At 38.5% G+C, this 16,715-nt stretch overlaps 1 protein-coding gene across 3 annotated transcripts in view; it reads right to left on the bottom strand.

Annotated features, from left to right (window-relative positions):
• Window positions 1-16,715, bottom strand: part of kcnab2a (potassium voltage-gated channel subfamily A regulatory beta subunit 2a) — a 269,430-nt gene that overhangs the window by 166,380 nt on the left and 86,335 nt on the right. For 2 of the 3 annotated variants that reach the window (XM_061888407.1, XM_061888399.1), the window contains exons 2-3: window positions 9,959-10,114; window positions 5,840-5,881 (exon numbers count right to left, since the gene is read on the bottom strand). In XM_061888407.1, the coding sequence (XP_061744391.1) occupies window positions 5,840-5,881; window positions 9,959-10,035 (119 nt within the window). In that variant the 5' untranslated portion in view covers window positions 10,036-10,114. The remainder of the gene's footprint in view (window positions 1-5,839; window positions 5,882-9,958; window positions 10,115-16,715) is intronic. The other variant, XM_061888416.1, reaches the window with a different exon arrangement.

Raw genomic sequence — 16,715 nt, forward strand, 5'->3', positions numbered from 1 at the left:
AATTGTAGGTTAGGTACAGTGAAATAACTGCAGGTTGGGTACAGTATAATAACTGCAGGTTAGGTATAATAACTGCAGGTTAGGTATAATAACTGCAGTTTAGGTACAGTAAAATAACTACAGGTTGGGTATAATAACTGAAGGTTAGGTACAGTTTCACAACTGCAGGTTAGGTATTATAAATGTAGGTTAGGTATAATTGTAGATTAGGTATAGTAAACTAACTGCAGGCTGGGTATAATAACTGCAGTTTAGGTACAGTAAAATAACTCCAGGTTGGGTATAATAACTGCAGGTTAGGTACAGTATAATAACTGCAGGTTAGGTACAGTAGAACAACTGCAAGTTCAGTATAATTGTAGGTTAGGTATAGTAAAATAACTGCAGGTTAGGTACAGTAAAATAACTCCAGGTTGGGTATAATAACTTCAGGTTAGGTATAGTATAATAACTGCAGGTTAGGTATAGTATAACAACTGCAGGTTAGGTATAGTATAACAACTGCAGGTTAGGTACAGTATAACAACTGCAGGTTAGGTATTATAACTGCAGGGTAGGTATAATTGTACATTAGGTATGGTAAAATAACTGCAAGTTGGGTATAAGAACTGCAGTTTAGGTACAGTAAAATAACTCCAGGTTGGGTATAATAACTGCAGGTTAGGTACAGTATAACAGCTGCAAGTTCGGTATAATTGTAGGTTCGGTACAGTAAAATAACTGCAGGTTGGGTATAATAACTGCAGGTTTGATATAACTACAGGTTAGCTATAATAACTGCAGGTTGGGTATAATAACTGCAGGTTGGGTACAGTATAATAACTGCAGCTTAGGTATAATTACTGCAGGTTTGGTATAGCTGTAAGTTAGGTATAATAACTGCACTTTAGGTACAGTAACATAAATCCAGGTTGGGTATAACAACTGCAGGTTAGGTATTATAACTGCAGGTTAGGTATGATATAATAACTGCAAGTTCGGTAAAATTGTAGGTTAGGTACAGTAAAATAACTGCAGGTTCGGTACAACTACAAGTTAGGTATAATAACTGCAGGTTAGGTATAATAACTGCAGGTTCGATATAATACCTGCAGTTTAGGTACAGTAAAATAACTGCAGGTTAGGTACAGAATAACAACTGCAAGTTCCGTATAATTGTAGGTTAGGTACAGTAAAATAACTGCAGGTTAGGTATAATAACTGCAGGTTTGGTATAACTGCAAGTTAGGTATAATAACTGCAGTTTAGGAACAGTAAAATAACTCCAGGTTGGGTATAATAACTGCAGGTTAGGTACAATATAACAACTGCAGGTTTGGTATAATTGTAAGTTAGGAACAGTAAAATAACTCCAGGTTGGGTATAATAACTGCAGGTTAGGTACAGTATAACAACTGCAGGTTAGGTATTATAACTGCAGGTTAGGTACGGTATAATAACTGCAGTTTAGGTACAATAAAATAACTCCAGGTTGGGTATAATAACTGCAGGTTAGGTACAGTATAACAGCTGCAAGTTCGGTATAATTGTAGGTTAGGTACAGTAAAATAACTCCAGGTTGGGTATAATAACTGCAGGTTCGCTATAACTACAGGTTAGGTATAATACCTGCAGTTTAGGTACAGTAAAATAACTGCAGGTTAGGTACTGTATAATAACTACAGGTTAGGCACAGTAAAAAATAACTGCAGGTTAGGTATAATAACTGCAGTTTAGGTACAGTAAAATAACTGCAGGTTAGCCACAATATAATAACTGCAGGTTAGGTACGTATAATAACTGCAGGTTAGGTACAGTATGATAACTGCAGGTTAGTTATAATAACTGCAGTTTAGGCACAGTAAAATAAATGCTGGTTATGTATAGTATAATAAATACAGGGTTAGGTATAATAATTGCAGGTTAGCTTTAGTTTAACTGCAGGTTAGGTACGATATAATAACTGGAAGTTCGGTATAATTGTAGGATAGGTACAGTAAAATAACTGCATATTGGGTATAATTCCTGCAGGTTGGTTACAGTATAATAACTGCAGGTTTGGTATAACTGCAAGTTAGGTATAATAACTGCAGGTTAGGTACAGTAAAATATCTGCAGGTTAGCTATTGTATAATAACTGCAGGTTAGGTACAGTATAATAACTGCAAGTTAAGTATGATAACTGCAGGTTCTGTATAACTGCAGGTTAGGTACAGTATAATAACTGCAGGTGCGGTATAATAACTGCAGTTTAGGTAAAGTAATATAACTGCAGGCTTTAGCATATCTAGCCTTATAACTGTGGTTATGATAAGAAATTAACAAAAAGACAAAAGTTTACTTTTTTTGCTTTCACTGAGGAAGCCAGACAAGTTTAGTAGACAACCCAAATAATGGAGAAAAAAATACATCGAACCATGCTGGATTTTGCATATTTTGCAGCAGGCTACACGTTAATTTGGTCCACGTTTTATCCAAAGTTTGTATTTGTCATTAAAACGACAACCTCCCGGCATGATGGACTGATGCACCACGGTCCTCTTGGGAGCAACACAGAGCCTTGTAGAACAACAACCTAATGTAAGGGCTTGTGTAAAGTCAACAGATCAAGCGTGTTGCTTTAATTTTTAAGGAAACATTTTATTTTTATTTTTTCCATTTTACAATCAGCCTATTGAGTCAGACTGCAGAGAAATATGATGAACAATGACTTCACCCAAAACCCGAGCATTTTTCAAAGCCTGAAAACCCCGCTAAAATCCAAGCATTTTCAACGTTTTTTATCAGGCTTGCCCCTGACAGTTTGGTTGTGTTTTAGTTTTTCCTCTTTGTGTGTGTAGTATTTCTTATCTATAGTTCCTGTCAGCACTCTTATTTTGTTTCTGTTTCCTGTTTTTCTCCCTGAGTGTTATGTGCCCTCAGCTGTGGCTGATTGGCACCTGGCCACACCTGGTGTCAATCAGCCAGTAACTATTTGAGCCTGTTTTGTCCTGCGGTCAGATGCTGGATTATTGTCGTGTCGATGTCAGCACTACCTGTCTTGTCTCTTGTAGCTTTGTCTACTTCTGTTCACTCTGTTCATGCCATAGTTCCGTCGTGTCAGAGTAAGTTTGTGATGACGAACCCCAAGAAAACATAATTTAATTTAACACTAAAACAAAACTGAACAAAAGGGTACAAACAAAAGGCGCGCACGAGGCGGATAACAAACTTGGCTAAGAACAAAAACACTTACTGTGACACTACGGGACTATGGCATGAACAGAGTGAACAGAAGTAGACAAAGCTACAAGCGACAAGACAGGTAGTGGTAACATCGACACGACACGACAATAATCCAGCATCTGACTGGAGGACAAAACAGGCTGAAATAGTGGTTGGCTGATTGACACCAGGTGTGGCCTGGTGCCAATCAGCCACGGCTGAGGGAACACAGCACTCAGGGAGACAAACAGGAAACAGAAACAAATTAACAGTGCTGACAGAAACTAAAGACAGGAAATAAAACACACATACACACACAGAGGAAAAACTAAAACACAACCAAACAGTCAGAGGCAAGCCTGAGATTTTTAAGCACCCGCACGAACCCTGTCTCTTTGAAGGGAGACTCTGCAAGACGTTTCCAGCAGACCCTCACAATGCGTTTGCATCTGCCAGGTCCGACAGGCATCCCCCCCCACTATGGAAGCCAACGCACCACCAGGTGGTGATCGGTAAAAAGCTTCACCCCTCTCTTCACCCAAGTGTGTCCAAAACATTTTCTAAACAAGAAAATCATGATTGACACATTGCAGCCCTGCCAAAGATTCAAAAGCCTCATTTTGCACACACAAGCACCGCAATAAACTGAAGTGGTTATACATATGCATAACTGGATTGAGCTACAACATATCAGAGAATAAAATAAAGAGCACAAGTAGATTAAGTTGTGTTTTTTTTTCAGCTTTTGAGCATTGATCTTTTTCAAAAATCCTAAAGAACGTTGAGGTTAAAGTTAATGTAACATATGGGACGTTAATTATGATGCTGTAAGCACAACACAAACACTGTGTTATAGGATTAAGTAAACATTAGCCCGTAAGAGCGATGGAGGCTTTATTGATCGAGCAGAGCAGCAAGTTTTACACGTAAAAAAAAACAAAAAAGGACATAAATGTTCAAGGCGCCACACTGGAAATGGGATAGTGAGATCATTATGGGCAAGATTGACATCGTCTGCGCTTTTTATTACTTGCATCAGCAGAATGAGGCTTTGTATGTAAAGAGTGTACACATGTGAAACAGTAAAAAGACTGAAAAGGAAACCAATGAAAGGGTGGCGACTGGCTACCATGGCTTTTAGGGTTTAACATGTACAGCAGGGTTTCCCACACATTCATTTATTTGTGGCGGCCCGCTATGAAAGAATTACGCCCGCCACAAAAAAAAAAAAAAAATGTTTTTAAATATATATATATTTATTTTTTTTCCGGATTTTGACTTGCTCGACCGCTCATAAAAGTAATGGGACTCTGTCTGTGAATGGAGCTTGTAGTTACATACTATATAAATATGTAAATATTATATTTAATTTATCATCTATATAGATGATAAATTAAATTGGAAACTGTACATAAATATACTTAAGACAAAGATGGCAAAAAATATTGCTATGTTACATAAAATTAAAAACTCTGTGTATCAAAAGGCTCTTATCATGTTATATAATTCTTTCATACTCCCATATCTTAACTATTGTGTTGAAATCTGGGGAAACAATTGCAAATCAAACATCAACTCTATATTTTTACTTCAAAAGAAAGCGATTAGAATTGTAACTTATGCGAATTATCATGACCATACCAATGCTCTGTTCATTAAATTAAAAACATTAAAACTGCACAATCTTGTTGACCTCAATACTACTATTGTGGCTTTCAAAGCTCATAACCACATGATGCCTGGGTGTTTACAAGTGAGATTTAAACCCAGAGAGAATCACTATGACCTCAGAGGTTCAGCTTTCTTTCAGAAAGCAAAAATAAGAACAAGCTTAAAAAGTAGATGTGTTTCTGTTAGAGGAGTTCAACTGTGGAACAGCTTGGATGATTCCTTAAAATGTTCCAGTTCCATTCACACATTTAAAAAACACTTTAAGACCAATGTCTTGAAAAAATATATCACTCTTGAATTAACATTGTAGTGAATACTATGATTAGTGTTAATTAAAAATTAAACATGGGATATAAATAATAATAGAAGTAAAATTGTTTGTATATAATGTATATATAATTAGTGCAAAGGTCTATATGTACACAGGGATATTTCACATGCCTGTACTGTGTATAAAATTGAACTACGTTCATGTTGTTTATAATGTTGTTTATAATGTGTATTTATAATAAGTTGTGCAAAGGACTTTTTATAACTTTCGGAAATTTATTTTGTACTTGAAATCGTTTATAGGGTTAGGCGCAATAAGTGTTTAACTTCAGCCTAAACCCTTTCGGTCTGTAACATTTTTTATTTTCAATCTATGAATGTACAACTTTTTATTTTCAATCTATAAATGTACAACTGTTTTTTTGCTTTGTTGACCATTGACCGAAGAACAATAAACTTGAAAATATACATTTTTATATAAATATGCACATAAAGTGTTGTAATTATATTCCAACTCTGCGCTCTTCTTGGTCATCGCCACCTCCCCCACCCGATCAACATGGACTACTAACATAAAAGACTGAAACAAACTCAGCTACTGTGTGAATGTGTGGGAAAGCTGAAATGCTGCTGTACTGTCTATGCAAAAAATAATTTTGATACAGAAACTGCAGTGGTGAAGGTGAGAAAGGTGGATTCAAAGACAACCAAATACCTGTAGAACTGCAACTGTCGTTTTGGGCTTCCATAACGAGCGCTGAAGGCGTCAGAGGGGAAAAGAGCAGAAATAAGAGCTTTTGGTTAAAGTAAACATGGAAGGAAGGGGGTTAGTAATGGCGGCAGCACTCGCAGGGACAGGGAGTCTATGTGGGAGCATCACAAAACCATGACTATTCCATTTGCAATACATGTCAATAATAAAAAACTCAGTTCACTAAAATTGCCCAGCTAAACATCCCAAAATGAATGTACAGCTCAGTCCCCAACATTTAGAGTAGATGGTGCCACCTGGAGGTCAAACAGGACAGTGCATATTAATCCTAACATGCACCGACTCCACAGTGCTAATACAAACATGCATGACTTCATATTGATGTATATTACGTGCTTTTGTCCATTTTCTGGTCTTTGATTGTGATTCTAAACAGAAAATCAGCAATGGCCAGGCAAGACTTGGCAATAGTGACTTTGAGTGTGAAGCATAAATAGAAACAGCAAGACATTCAAATATGTTTCCAAAATAAAATAGTATAAAAGGCTTAGTTGGCCACATGCGTGGACAACATCTTTTAGCTCTTATTTCCAAAAATTGTGTACACTACTGAATTGGTGTCTTATGGCCGCTTATGTGGACACTTATACTGCCATCTGGTGGTGTCAGAAGAGTATAACATACAATGGAATTTGGGGGAAAAACGGTGTAAAAATAAGAATTAGCATCTCACTAAACATGAAGTACATGTTTGTGTACTTATGGACCAGGGGTGTCAAACTCAAATACAGAGTGGGCCAAAATTTTAAACTGAACAAAGCCGCGGGCCGAGGTTGAACAAACTAACCTTTTAATAGGGACCCAAACAAGTTTTTCATTGAATATTGAACAAGCAAGGCTTATATAACTTTATAGTGACATGCAAAATTGAGTTTCAAATAATAATAACAATAATAATTAAAAAATATCAATGGCATATCAAATCAAATTTAAAGAAAAAATTCATGCGTCTTTTGTATTTGCAGCCTTCTGAGGTAAATATCAGCATTAACTTTTTCCACAGGCTAATACATTTGAAAATAAAATAACAATGAATAAATCAACCATTCAGGCCTTTTTACTGCTCAGTTAATGTCGGGGCTCAGGTGGTCGGGCGGGGTTTGTTGGTAGCGGGGGGGGGGGGATGTATATTGTAGCGGTCCGGAAGAGTTAGTTCTCCAAGGGGTTCTGGGTATTTGTTCTGTTGTGTTTATGTTGTGTTACGGTGCGGATGTTCTCCCAAAATGTGTTTGTTATTTTTGTTTGGTGTGGGTTCACAGTGTGGCGCATATTTGTAACAGTGATAAAGTTGTTTATATGGCCACCCTCAGTGTGACCTGTGTGCTGTTGATCAAGTATGCCTTGCATTTACATACATGTGTGTAGAGGCCACATATATTACGTGACTGGGCCGCCACGCTGTTTGTGAGGAGGGAAAACAGACTTGACGACAGGTTGTGGAGGACACTAAAGACCTTGCCTTTAAGGCACACCCCCAATATTGTTGTCCGGGTGGAATTCCGGAGAATGGTTGCACCGGGAGATTTTCGGGAGAGGCACAGACATTCGAGAGTCTCCCAGGAAATCGGTGAATGCGGTGTTACAGCGGCACTGCTGTATAACACCGGCGGGCCAGTTCTTATGTTAATTTGATATTGCCTCAAGGGCCAAATGAAATTACACGGCCAAATTTGGCCCGCGGGCCAGAGTTTGACACCCATGTTATGGACTATGTACATCACATCAAAATGTGATGCTTAATTTGTATTCTAATTAGGGTCCAATGAGCCCAAGTAGCAAATAAAAATAAAAAAAAGCATGTAAAAAATACAGAAGCAAACAAATGAAAAACTACTTCACTGCTTTAAAAAAATATTTGGTTCAGATCCAGATAAAGGTGAGGTATTGTAAGTGCTTATGTTGGTTTAAAGGGGAACATTATCACCAGACCTATGTAAGCGTCAATATATACCTTGATGGTGCAGAAAAAAGACCATATATTTGTTTAACCAATTTCCGAACTCTAAATGGGTGAATTTTGGCGAATTAAACGCCTTTCTGTTTATCGCGCTGGAGGCGATGACGTCAGAATGTGACGTCGCCGAAGTAACACACCCGCCATTTTCATTTTCTACACATTACAAACACCGGGTCTCAGCTCTTTTATTTTCCGTTTTTTTGACTATTTTTTGGAACCTTGGAGACATCATGCCTCGTTGGTGTGTTGTCGGAGGGTGTAACAACACTAACAGGGAGGGATTCAAGTTGCACCACTGGCCCGAAGATGCGAAAGTGTCTGCCGTCAGACCCCCATTGAATGGGCCAGAGTGTCTCCACATTTTACCGGCAGACATGGCACAGAGATGTATGGATAACCTGCGGATGCATTTGCAACGATAGTCAACGAAATCACAAAGGTGAGTTTTGTTGATGTTGACTGCCAGCTAATCGATACTAGCATGCTACGCTAATTGATGCTAACATGCTATTTACCGGCGGTGCTAAAGCAGACATGGTACAGAGATGTATGGATAACCTGTAGATGCATTTGCAACTATATTACGTTTCCTTCCACCCACATTTAATGCGAAAAAAACACTTACCAATCGACGGATTTAAGTTGCTCCAGTGTCAAAAGATGCAAAAGTCCTGATCGTTTGGTCCGCACATTTTACCGGCGATGCTAACGCAGCTATTCGGCCATGCTATGGCTATGAATAGCGTCAATAGCCATTCACTCAATAGCTTCACTTTCTTCTTCAATACTTTCATACTCCAACCATCTGTTTCAATACATGCGTAATCTGTTGAATCGCTTAAGTCGCTGAAATCCGAGTTTGAATCCGAGCTAATGTCACTATATCTTGCTGTGGTATTCGCCATTGTTTGTTTACATTGGCAGCACTGTGTGACGTCACAGGGTAATGGATAGTGGTTTCGAAGATAGCGAAAATAAGGCACTTTAAAGCTTTATTTAGGGATATTCCGAGACCGGTAAAATTTTGAAAAAACTTCAAAAAATACAACAAGCCACTGGGAACTGATTTTTATTGTTTTTAACCCTTTTGAAATTGTGATAATGTTCCCCTTTAATATTGCAAAATGTTTAGTCTTTTTTTAATCCTCAATTTTTCAACAAATTAATTATATTTTATGAAAACGCTTGCCAAAAGTGGGCCAAGTAAATACGACTGTTTTTCCAGTACCCTTCAAAAGGCGAAAACCACTGTGAATCAATTTGTAGCCTGCTTGTTTGAGGTCACCAAATGCTGTCTGTAGGAAAAATACGGAAAATCTGCTAAAACCTAACATTAACATTGAACCAGCAGTTATCATAACTGAATGGGGAATAGAAAATGAAGCAGTGTTTCTGCAGACTATTCAATGTCATTAGTTTTCGCAAAAGTTGTTTACTTATTTGTATGCATACATCCATCCATTTTCTACCGCTTCATGTTCATCAAAACGACAACTTCCCAGCATCTGATGGACCGATGCACCACTGTCCTATTGTTGGCGACACATATGGCTCTGGCATAACAACAACCTAATGTAAGAGTGTAGCTTTCATTTTTAGGGGAAACTTATTTAATTTTTTTCCATTTTATAATTAGCCTATTGAGTCAGACTGCCGATAAATACGATGAACACTTCCGCCCGAATGCAGCTGAGATAGGCTCCAGCACCCACCCGCCACCCCAAAAGGGACAATCGGTAGAAAATGGATGGATTTCCAAGCATTTCCAAGCACTTTACCCAAAATTCCAGCATTTTTCAAACCTTGAAAACACAACATTAAAATTCAAGCATCTTCAAGGTTTTTAAGTTACCGTACGAACCCCGTAGGAAAAATCTCAATGTTAATTTTTTGCAATACCTTTCCTTGCAACCCTTAATTTTGCTGAATGAGGACCTTGATGGAAAAGGTTAAGACAGCCCTACTTTAATATTTTCTTTACTGGAAAATACCAAAAATACGAGTATGACCGCTGAGCAAACTGAACCAAATGGTACATTAAGTCTCTTTTTTCTTAAATTTTGGTTTGGACCACTAAGAGACTGAGTTGTAAGGTGTGTCCTCACCTGTAGATCATTCCAGGCGACCCGGTCTGTCGAAGGGAAAGGCGAGCGGGGGAGTCTGTGGTCGATTCAGGATACATGGAGGCAGGAGGAAGGGGAGTGCGGCCAGCCTGCCAGGAGTGGTGTTCTTTCACCACAGTCTATCGCCGGTCTGGGCCTCTGCCGGAGGAAAGGACAGGAATAAAATGGTCAAACTCAGAGTCATCCATCTCCTATTTCATGTACTCAGGCATAAAATCAAATGCAGTTTGGGGTTGTTGTTTTTTTTTTTAGAAGTCACACTTCAACGCACATTTTACAATACATAGAGGAGAACACGGTTGATGTGTCAGATTTATTATATAACACTTGGCCAAAAGGGGAAATTAAAAGAGCTTTTATCTACACTAAACGAGGACATTTGTACTTGAGAAAAAAACAAAACCATGGCAAAATATTCAGAAGCAAACCAATTAAGGGACACTGATAAAACATTCAAATTGTTTATTTATTTTAAACATGCATAACATGTTGGACAATTCAACACATTCAAAAGGAGTAGACAGACGCAGAGCTTATTTGTTCACTTTCTGTGTTTTCCTGTCAAGAAATTCTAATCGGTACAGAAAAGTGTGCAATGATTTCTAGATGTTTAACAGAAAAAAAAATAAAAAAATAAACAACAGTGTTCAAATGAGTAACATATATCTATTTTAGTGTCTTGAAAAAAAAAAAAAAAAAAATATATATATATATATATATATATATATATGTGTGTGTGGGAAAAAAATCACAAGACTACTGCATCTCTACAGAACTGTTTCATGAGGGGTTCCCTCAATCATCAGGAGATGTTGATAGACTGAGGGAACCCCTCATGAAACAGTTCTGTAGAGATGTAGTCTTGTGATTTTTTTCCCACACATATATATATTGCGCTCTACCACGGTATTGAGCACTATTTTCTGAATAATTTAATCAAGACATACATACATACATACATGCATACATATATATATATATATATATATATATATATATATATATATATATATATATATATATTGAATGCAAAACAATTCTGTTCTTATCAGTACTGTTAAGTTCAATTTTGAATGACAACAAAAGGAAGTTTAAGTCTAAGTCTAATTGACATTACATTAAATAATGCATTAAATACTACAGGAAATAATATTTAACCTTTTTTTTAATAACATGAAAAATCAAAGCAATTAATAAATAATAATAAAAACAACAATTAGAAGCAATTACATTCCTAAATATAAACACCCCAATGACACTGCAAACGTGTATTATTGATGATCTGCATCAATTTAATAATGTATCATCAAAGAGTAAAAATTAATTTATTTCAATATGCATCATAACAAAAAAGGGGTAATATTAAAAAATGGGTAGATGTTGATAGTCCAACTCATACACAAGCTATGGAAATTATATCAGTAGAAAAAACTGCATTTAGTTTAGATAATAATGTGTCATACTGTATATTGGAATATGGGATCAAGTATTTAAATTTGTTTTAACTATTAAACTATTTTCTCTTTGTGAAATATATGGGACACAATGTGTTGTCAAAGTTATGAGATGTGATGTTCTAATATTCTAATATATAAACTTTTTATTTTATTTTTTATAAATGGCTGTGATGATAATGTCAATGAAGGATTTCTAATCATTGCTATGTTGGAATTCTTAATTATATTGATACTGTTATTATATTATTCATTTTTGTTTGACTACTTTTTCATTGTTTTGTGTCATGTTTGTGTGTTCTCCCAATTGCTCTGTTGATTGCTATTCTGAATGTTGCTGGGCCGGGTTTGGATTTGGAATTTTATTAACATGGCATTATTGTGTATTATTGTGTTGGATTGAATAATAAACCAACATTAAAAAAAAATGATTTCGAAAAATATATAATTAATAAATAAAAAAGGAGTAAATGAAACATTTACAATTTTTATGAAATTACGTCATGGCATTTTACGTTGCTTCTGATCAATACTTAACCTACTTTTACACTATAAAGCGAGTAAGATAATAGTTTGGTAAAGAAAACATGTTAAATTAATGTTAGTTATATTTTTATAGCCAAAAAAGGAAACAACAAGCAACTTTGATTTGAATTTTTAAACAAATACTTCTAAAGCTAAGCACAAGATCTGCCACTAGAGGGAGCCCTCTGCTCAGGCTGAACAGAGCAGAGCTCTTCTGAACCTCCAAATAAAACCTGAAGCTACATCCAAATATTTCAACTCCTTTAGATTCAAGTACACTCACATATGTTAAATACCATTTACATTGCCTCAGAAAAGCCCAGCTTCTATATGTAAGTTAAAAAAAAAAAGACTATTCTCTCTCGTTTGTCTTATGGCTGCATTGCCAATGCAGATGTGTGCATAAGAGAGATAAATCCACTGCTTTTGGATGACACAATTCTATAAATAATTCAAAGTGTCAGCCCTAGAAGCAGGTCACTGCGTCTGAGAGGAAAACTGTCTGGTTGCTTTAGGTACTAAATTAAATGCTGGAATATTCCTCATCACACACTGAAACAGGGTTAGGGAAATAGTCCCTGCTGATATAAAAAAAAGTTTACAGGAGAGGATAAAAATGGAAAGAGTGGCATCTGTCACCCCGAGAAGCCCGTGCGACCTCATTTCACCGGTGGCTGAGCGAACAAGGTGACATTCCACCTCCATCAATTTCCCCTGGCAGAAGGAAATACACTCCCAAGGACTCGTTTAACGTCCCCTTGCCATTCATTTCAATCATGGCGCAAACGGGACAGCGGCCAGCCCCGCCATCAGGTGGTGATGATGATAATGATAATGATGGTGGTGGTGGTGGCGTGACCCAGATGGATGAAAGGAGTAGTGAGTAAATTTATACAAAGCACAGCAAAGTCTTTCCGAGTCATTTGTCAGCGTCAAGGCATTAGTTTGAGCAGGGGTCGCAAAACAAAATGTTGAAACAGCCTCATTGGACCAAAAATCCAAATAAAATATGTCTGGAGCCGCAATAAATTAAAAGTGTTATAATAAAGACAACACATAATGTGTCTATATTAGTTGTATTCGCCTACTATCAAAATGACTATGTGTCGCAGGCTGATGCAGATGTTCGTTGACAGAAATGTTGAAATGTTATATTTATTCCACCCATTTTTACAACATTGGAAAACATTAGTAAAACTTTACAGAAGGTGAGATAACTCCTGATAATGACTGTCTTAGATTGACCTAAGGTATGGATGTGTGTGTTCAAGTTAAAGGATAATGACTGTCTTAGATTGACCAAAGGTATGGATGTGTGTGTTCAAGTTAAAGGAAATTGCAGGCTGTCTTATTGTAATGGATTTGTAACAATATATGCAAGCTGGGTTACATTTGCAGTGGTCTGGAACAACATGGCACACAAACAACTATGAGAAATGCAGGCAATATTACATACAGATAATGTGTCATGAGAAGTGCAAATATACATTAAATACATAAAGGAAATTAAATGAGCTCAAATATACCAACAAATGAGGCCTAATGATGCAATATGTACATATAGCCTAAGTAGCATGTTAGCATCAATTAGCTTGCAGTCATCCAGTGACCAAATATGCCTGATTAGCACTCCACACAAGTCAATAACATCAACAAAGCTCACCTTTGTGCATCCATGCACAGTATAAAACGTTTGATGGACAAAATGAGAAAGAAGGAGTGGCATAAAATATGTTTCTCTGACATCGTTGAAAAAAGTTATTAACGTTAAAAAGTTAAAGTACCAATGATTGTCACACACACACACACTAGGTGTGGTGATATTATCCTCTGCATTTGTCTCCTCACCCTCACCCCTTGGGAGGTGAGGGTGATGGGTCAGCAGCGGTGGCCTCGCCCGGGAATAATTTTTGGTGATATAACCCTTAATTCCAACCCTTGATGCTTATACATGTAAACAAACTACGGTGAGTTCAAGGACAACCAAAATTAGTCAGACAAAACGGCGCTCGACAATTACTCTCAGAGAATCATGTTTATCAGAGTCTAAGCCTGGGCCACTGGAGAGAGGGTCCAGACTGATGCTAGGGGAAAAAAATCTCATAGCCATACCACACATAAACAAGTGTGTAATAAGAAAACAAAGAACACAGGGAAAAAACAAAACAAAACATATACACTGTGTTGGCCTTTGTGGTGTTCCACGCCATCGTCTGCTGGGGTGGGGGGAGCATGGCTAGAGACAGGAGCAGACCCAACAAAGCAACCAAGAGAGCCGACTCCACCCTCGGCCGTACAACAACTCTGGGCCAGTATCCAGTCCGCATGGATGAGCGAGTATGCGTCCAAGGAGACTGAGGTGTCCGATACCTGCTCATTCGGCCAAGACACTAGGAAGCGTGTCCGTCCCGATATATATATAGATACATAGTAATATAAACAGTGGGATTTCTAACAATTAGGGAGATTTGTGTCATGTTTTTTCTCCAACAGAAACCCTATGAAAACAAAAATATACATTTTTCCCCCCCATCTTTTTCTATTTATATACATTTTTTTAAAAGCCCCAGAGAGCCACTCGGGCGGCGCTAAGAGCCACATGCGACTCTAGAGCCGCAGGCTGCAGACCCACGAGTAAAAGTGGAGGTTTGGTAGAAATCAACGCACACTTCTGGGCAAAAAGGACTTTGAACTAGGGTTGGGCGATATGGCTGAAAACTAGCGTATCCATCCCAATCATTTGTCACTCTTGGGGGGACAGGGGGCTGGAGCCTAGCCCTGTTGCACTCAGGCAGAAGACAGGGGCGGTCACTCCAACGAGTATGATGATCCCCCTGGTAGGGGTGTATCCCTTTATGGACGATGCCTGTGCGTGACTTTGTTTAACGTGGGGAGACAGTCACCACACGGTCCTTGACAGAATCAGGTCAGGGTCCAGTGGCATGGAGTCCAAGACGACTGGGGACCCTTTTCTGCTGCAGCTTTCTTCCGCCATCGCAGCCGTTGTGGTAGTTCTTAATTCCACCGTCCTCCGCCGTTTAGGTCTTCACTGTATCCCTGGCTATGGGGCAGTCAGGTACTAGGCTTTTGCCAAGGGCCACTTGGGGTAACAGTAGTAAAGGGGTTAACGTCCTAGTGCCCCAAGACCCCATAGAGGAGCCTCCACTGCCGTCATGCCCAGGACACAAGACAGGGTGGACAAGTGGCTACCTCATCGCAGGGCCAACACAGATAGCAAGACAAGCGTTTGTGGACTAAAAAACACTTTTAATTTCCCCTAAAAATTTGTGGGTGTGGCTTAAACACAGGTGTGTTCTATAGTCTGTGAAGTATGGTAGTATTTAGTGGCTAAGTATGCCATGAGTAATAGTGGTGTTGAAAGGAAAAGCAAACATTGTGCAACTAACTGTAGGCTGTAACACAGACAAAGCACTGCTTTGCTTTTGAATTGAGTCTTGTTTTCACTCATTTAGAAGATCCGGTCTGAAGCGCCCCTCATCTACCCCGTATCGCAGACTGTAGCACTTTGGCCAGCATTGCAGCAGAGATGCAAAACTGGAGTGAGTTGCAGGATGCTGCTGGTGTGACTGCAGCACTGCGGTACTAAACAGACTCATCACCGGCACAATTTAGAGCGTTTATGCACTGCACTAATGGACCAGTGTGCACTTGCTTATATTGAAGTCAACAGACAGACACAGAACAAAGGTTTAAGTAGAAATTAGTAGGGGTGTAACCATTCGATATTTGTGGTTGCCGATACGATTCAAGGACGACATACTTTTTTTTTTTTTTTTTTTTTTTACAAAGATACGATACAAAACAATACAACGGAAAAATACAATGATTTGCAAATCCTTGAATGGACAGCAAAAACAAGATATTTAATGTTTGACCTGAGAAACAGAATTTTTTTTTGCAAATAATCATTATATTAGAATTTAATGGCATCAACTTTAGATATGTATTTGCATTTGATTCACAAAACCCAAAACCAGTGAAGTTGGCACGTTGTGTAAATAGTAAATAAAAAACAGAATACAATGATTTGCAAATCCTTTCCAACTTATATTCAATTGAATACACTGCAAAGACAAGATACACACATATATCAAAAATAGTGGGGTCATGGTCTGTGGTTTTAGCGACCAATATCTAACCTTCTGCACCCGGAAATTACGTAAACCCAAAGCCAACAGACACATACAGTAACAGCACAATGCAGATCCCTACAGACATACTTGAGTGAAAATTTAAACTTAAAACTAGGTGAGTGGGACTGGTCCACTGGGTTGATCCGAACAAGGCCTGAAGGATCGACAGGGTTTGTTTTTTTAAGTGTAAATGCAGGGCGTTGAAAATGATTTACTGCAGGATTACTGTTACAGCTTACACATCATCAGTAGAGTAAAACTAAGCTGTCTCAGGTCGGTCAAAACTGGGGGTCGGCAACCCGTGACTCTCGAGCCGCATGCGGCTCTTTAGCACTGCCCAAGTGGCTCCTTGGAGCTTTTTCCATCCATCCATCCATCCATCCATCTTCTTCCGCTTATCCGAGGTCGGGTCGCGGGGGCAACAGCCTAAGCAGGGAAACCCAGACTTCCCTCTCCCCAGCCACTTCGTCTAGCTCTTCCCGGGGGATCCCGAGGCGTTCCCAGGCCAGCCGGGAGACATAGTCTTCCCAACGTGTCCTTGGTCTTCCCCGTGGCCTCCTACCAGTTGGACGTGCCCTAAACACCTCCCTAGGGAGGCGTTCGGGT

The sequence above is a fragment of the Nerophis ophidion genome, linkage group LG02 (genome assembly GCF_033978795.1).
Source record: "Nerophis ophidion isolate RoL-2023_Sa linkage group LG02, RoL_Noph_v1.0, whole genome shotgun sequence".
NCBI classification, from domain to species: Eukaryota; Metazoa; Chordata; class Actinopteri; order Syngnathiformes; family Syngnathidae; genus Nerophis; species Nerophis ophidion.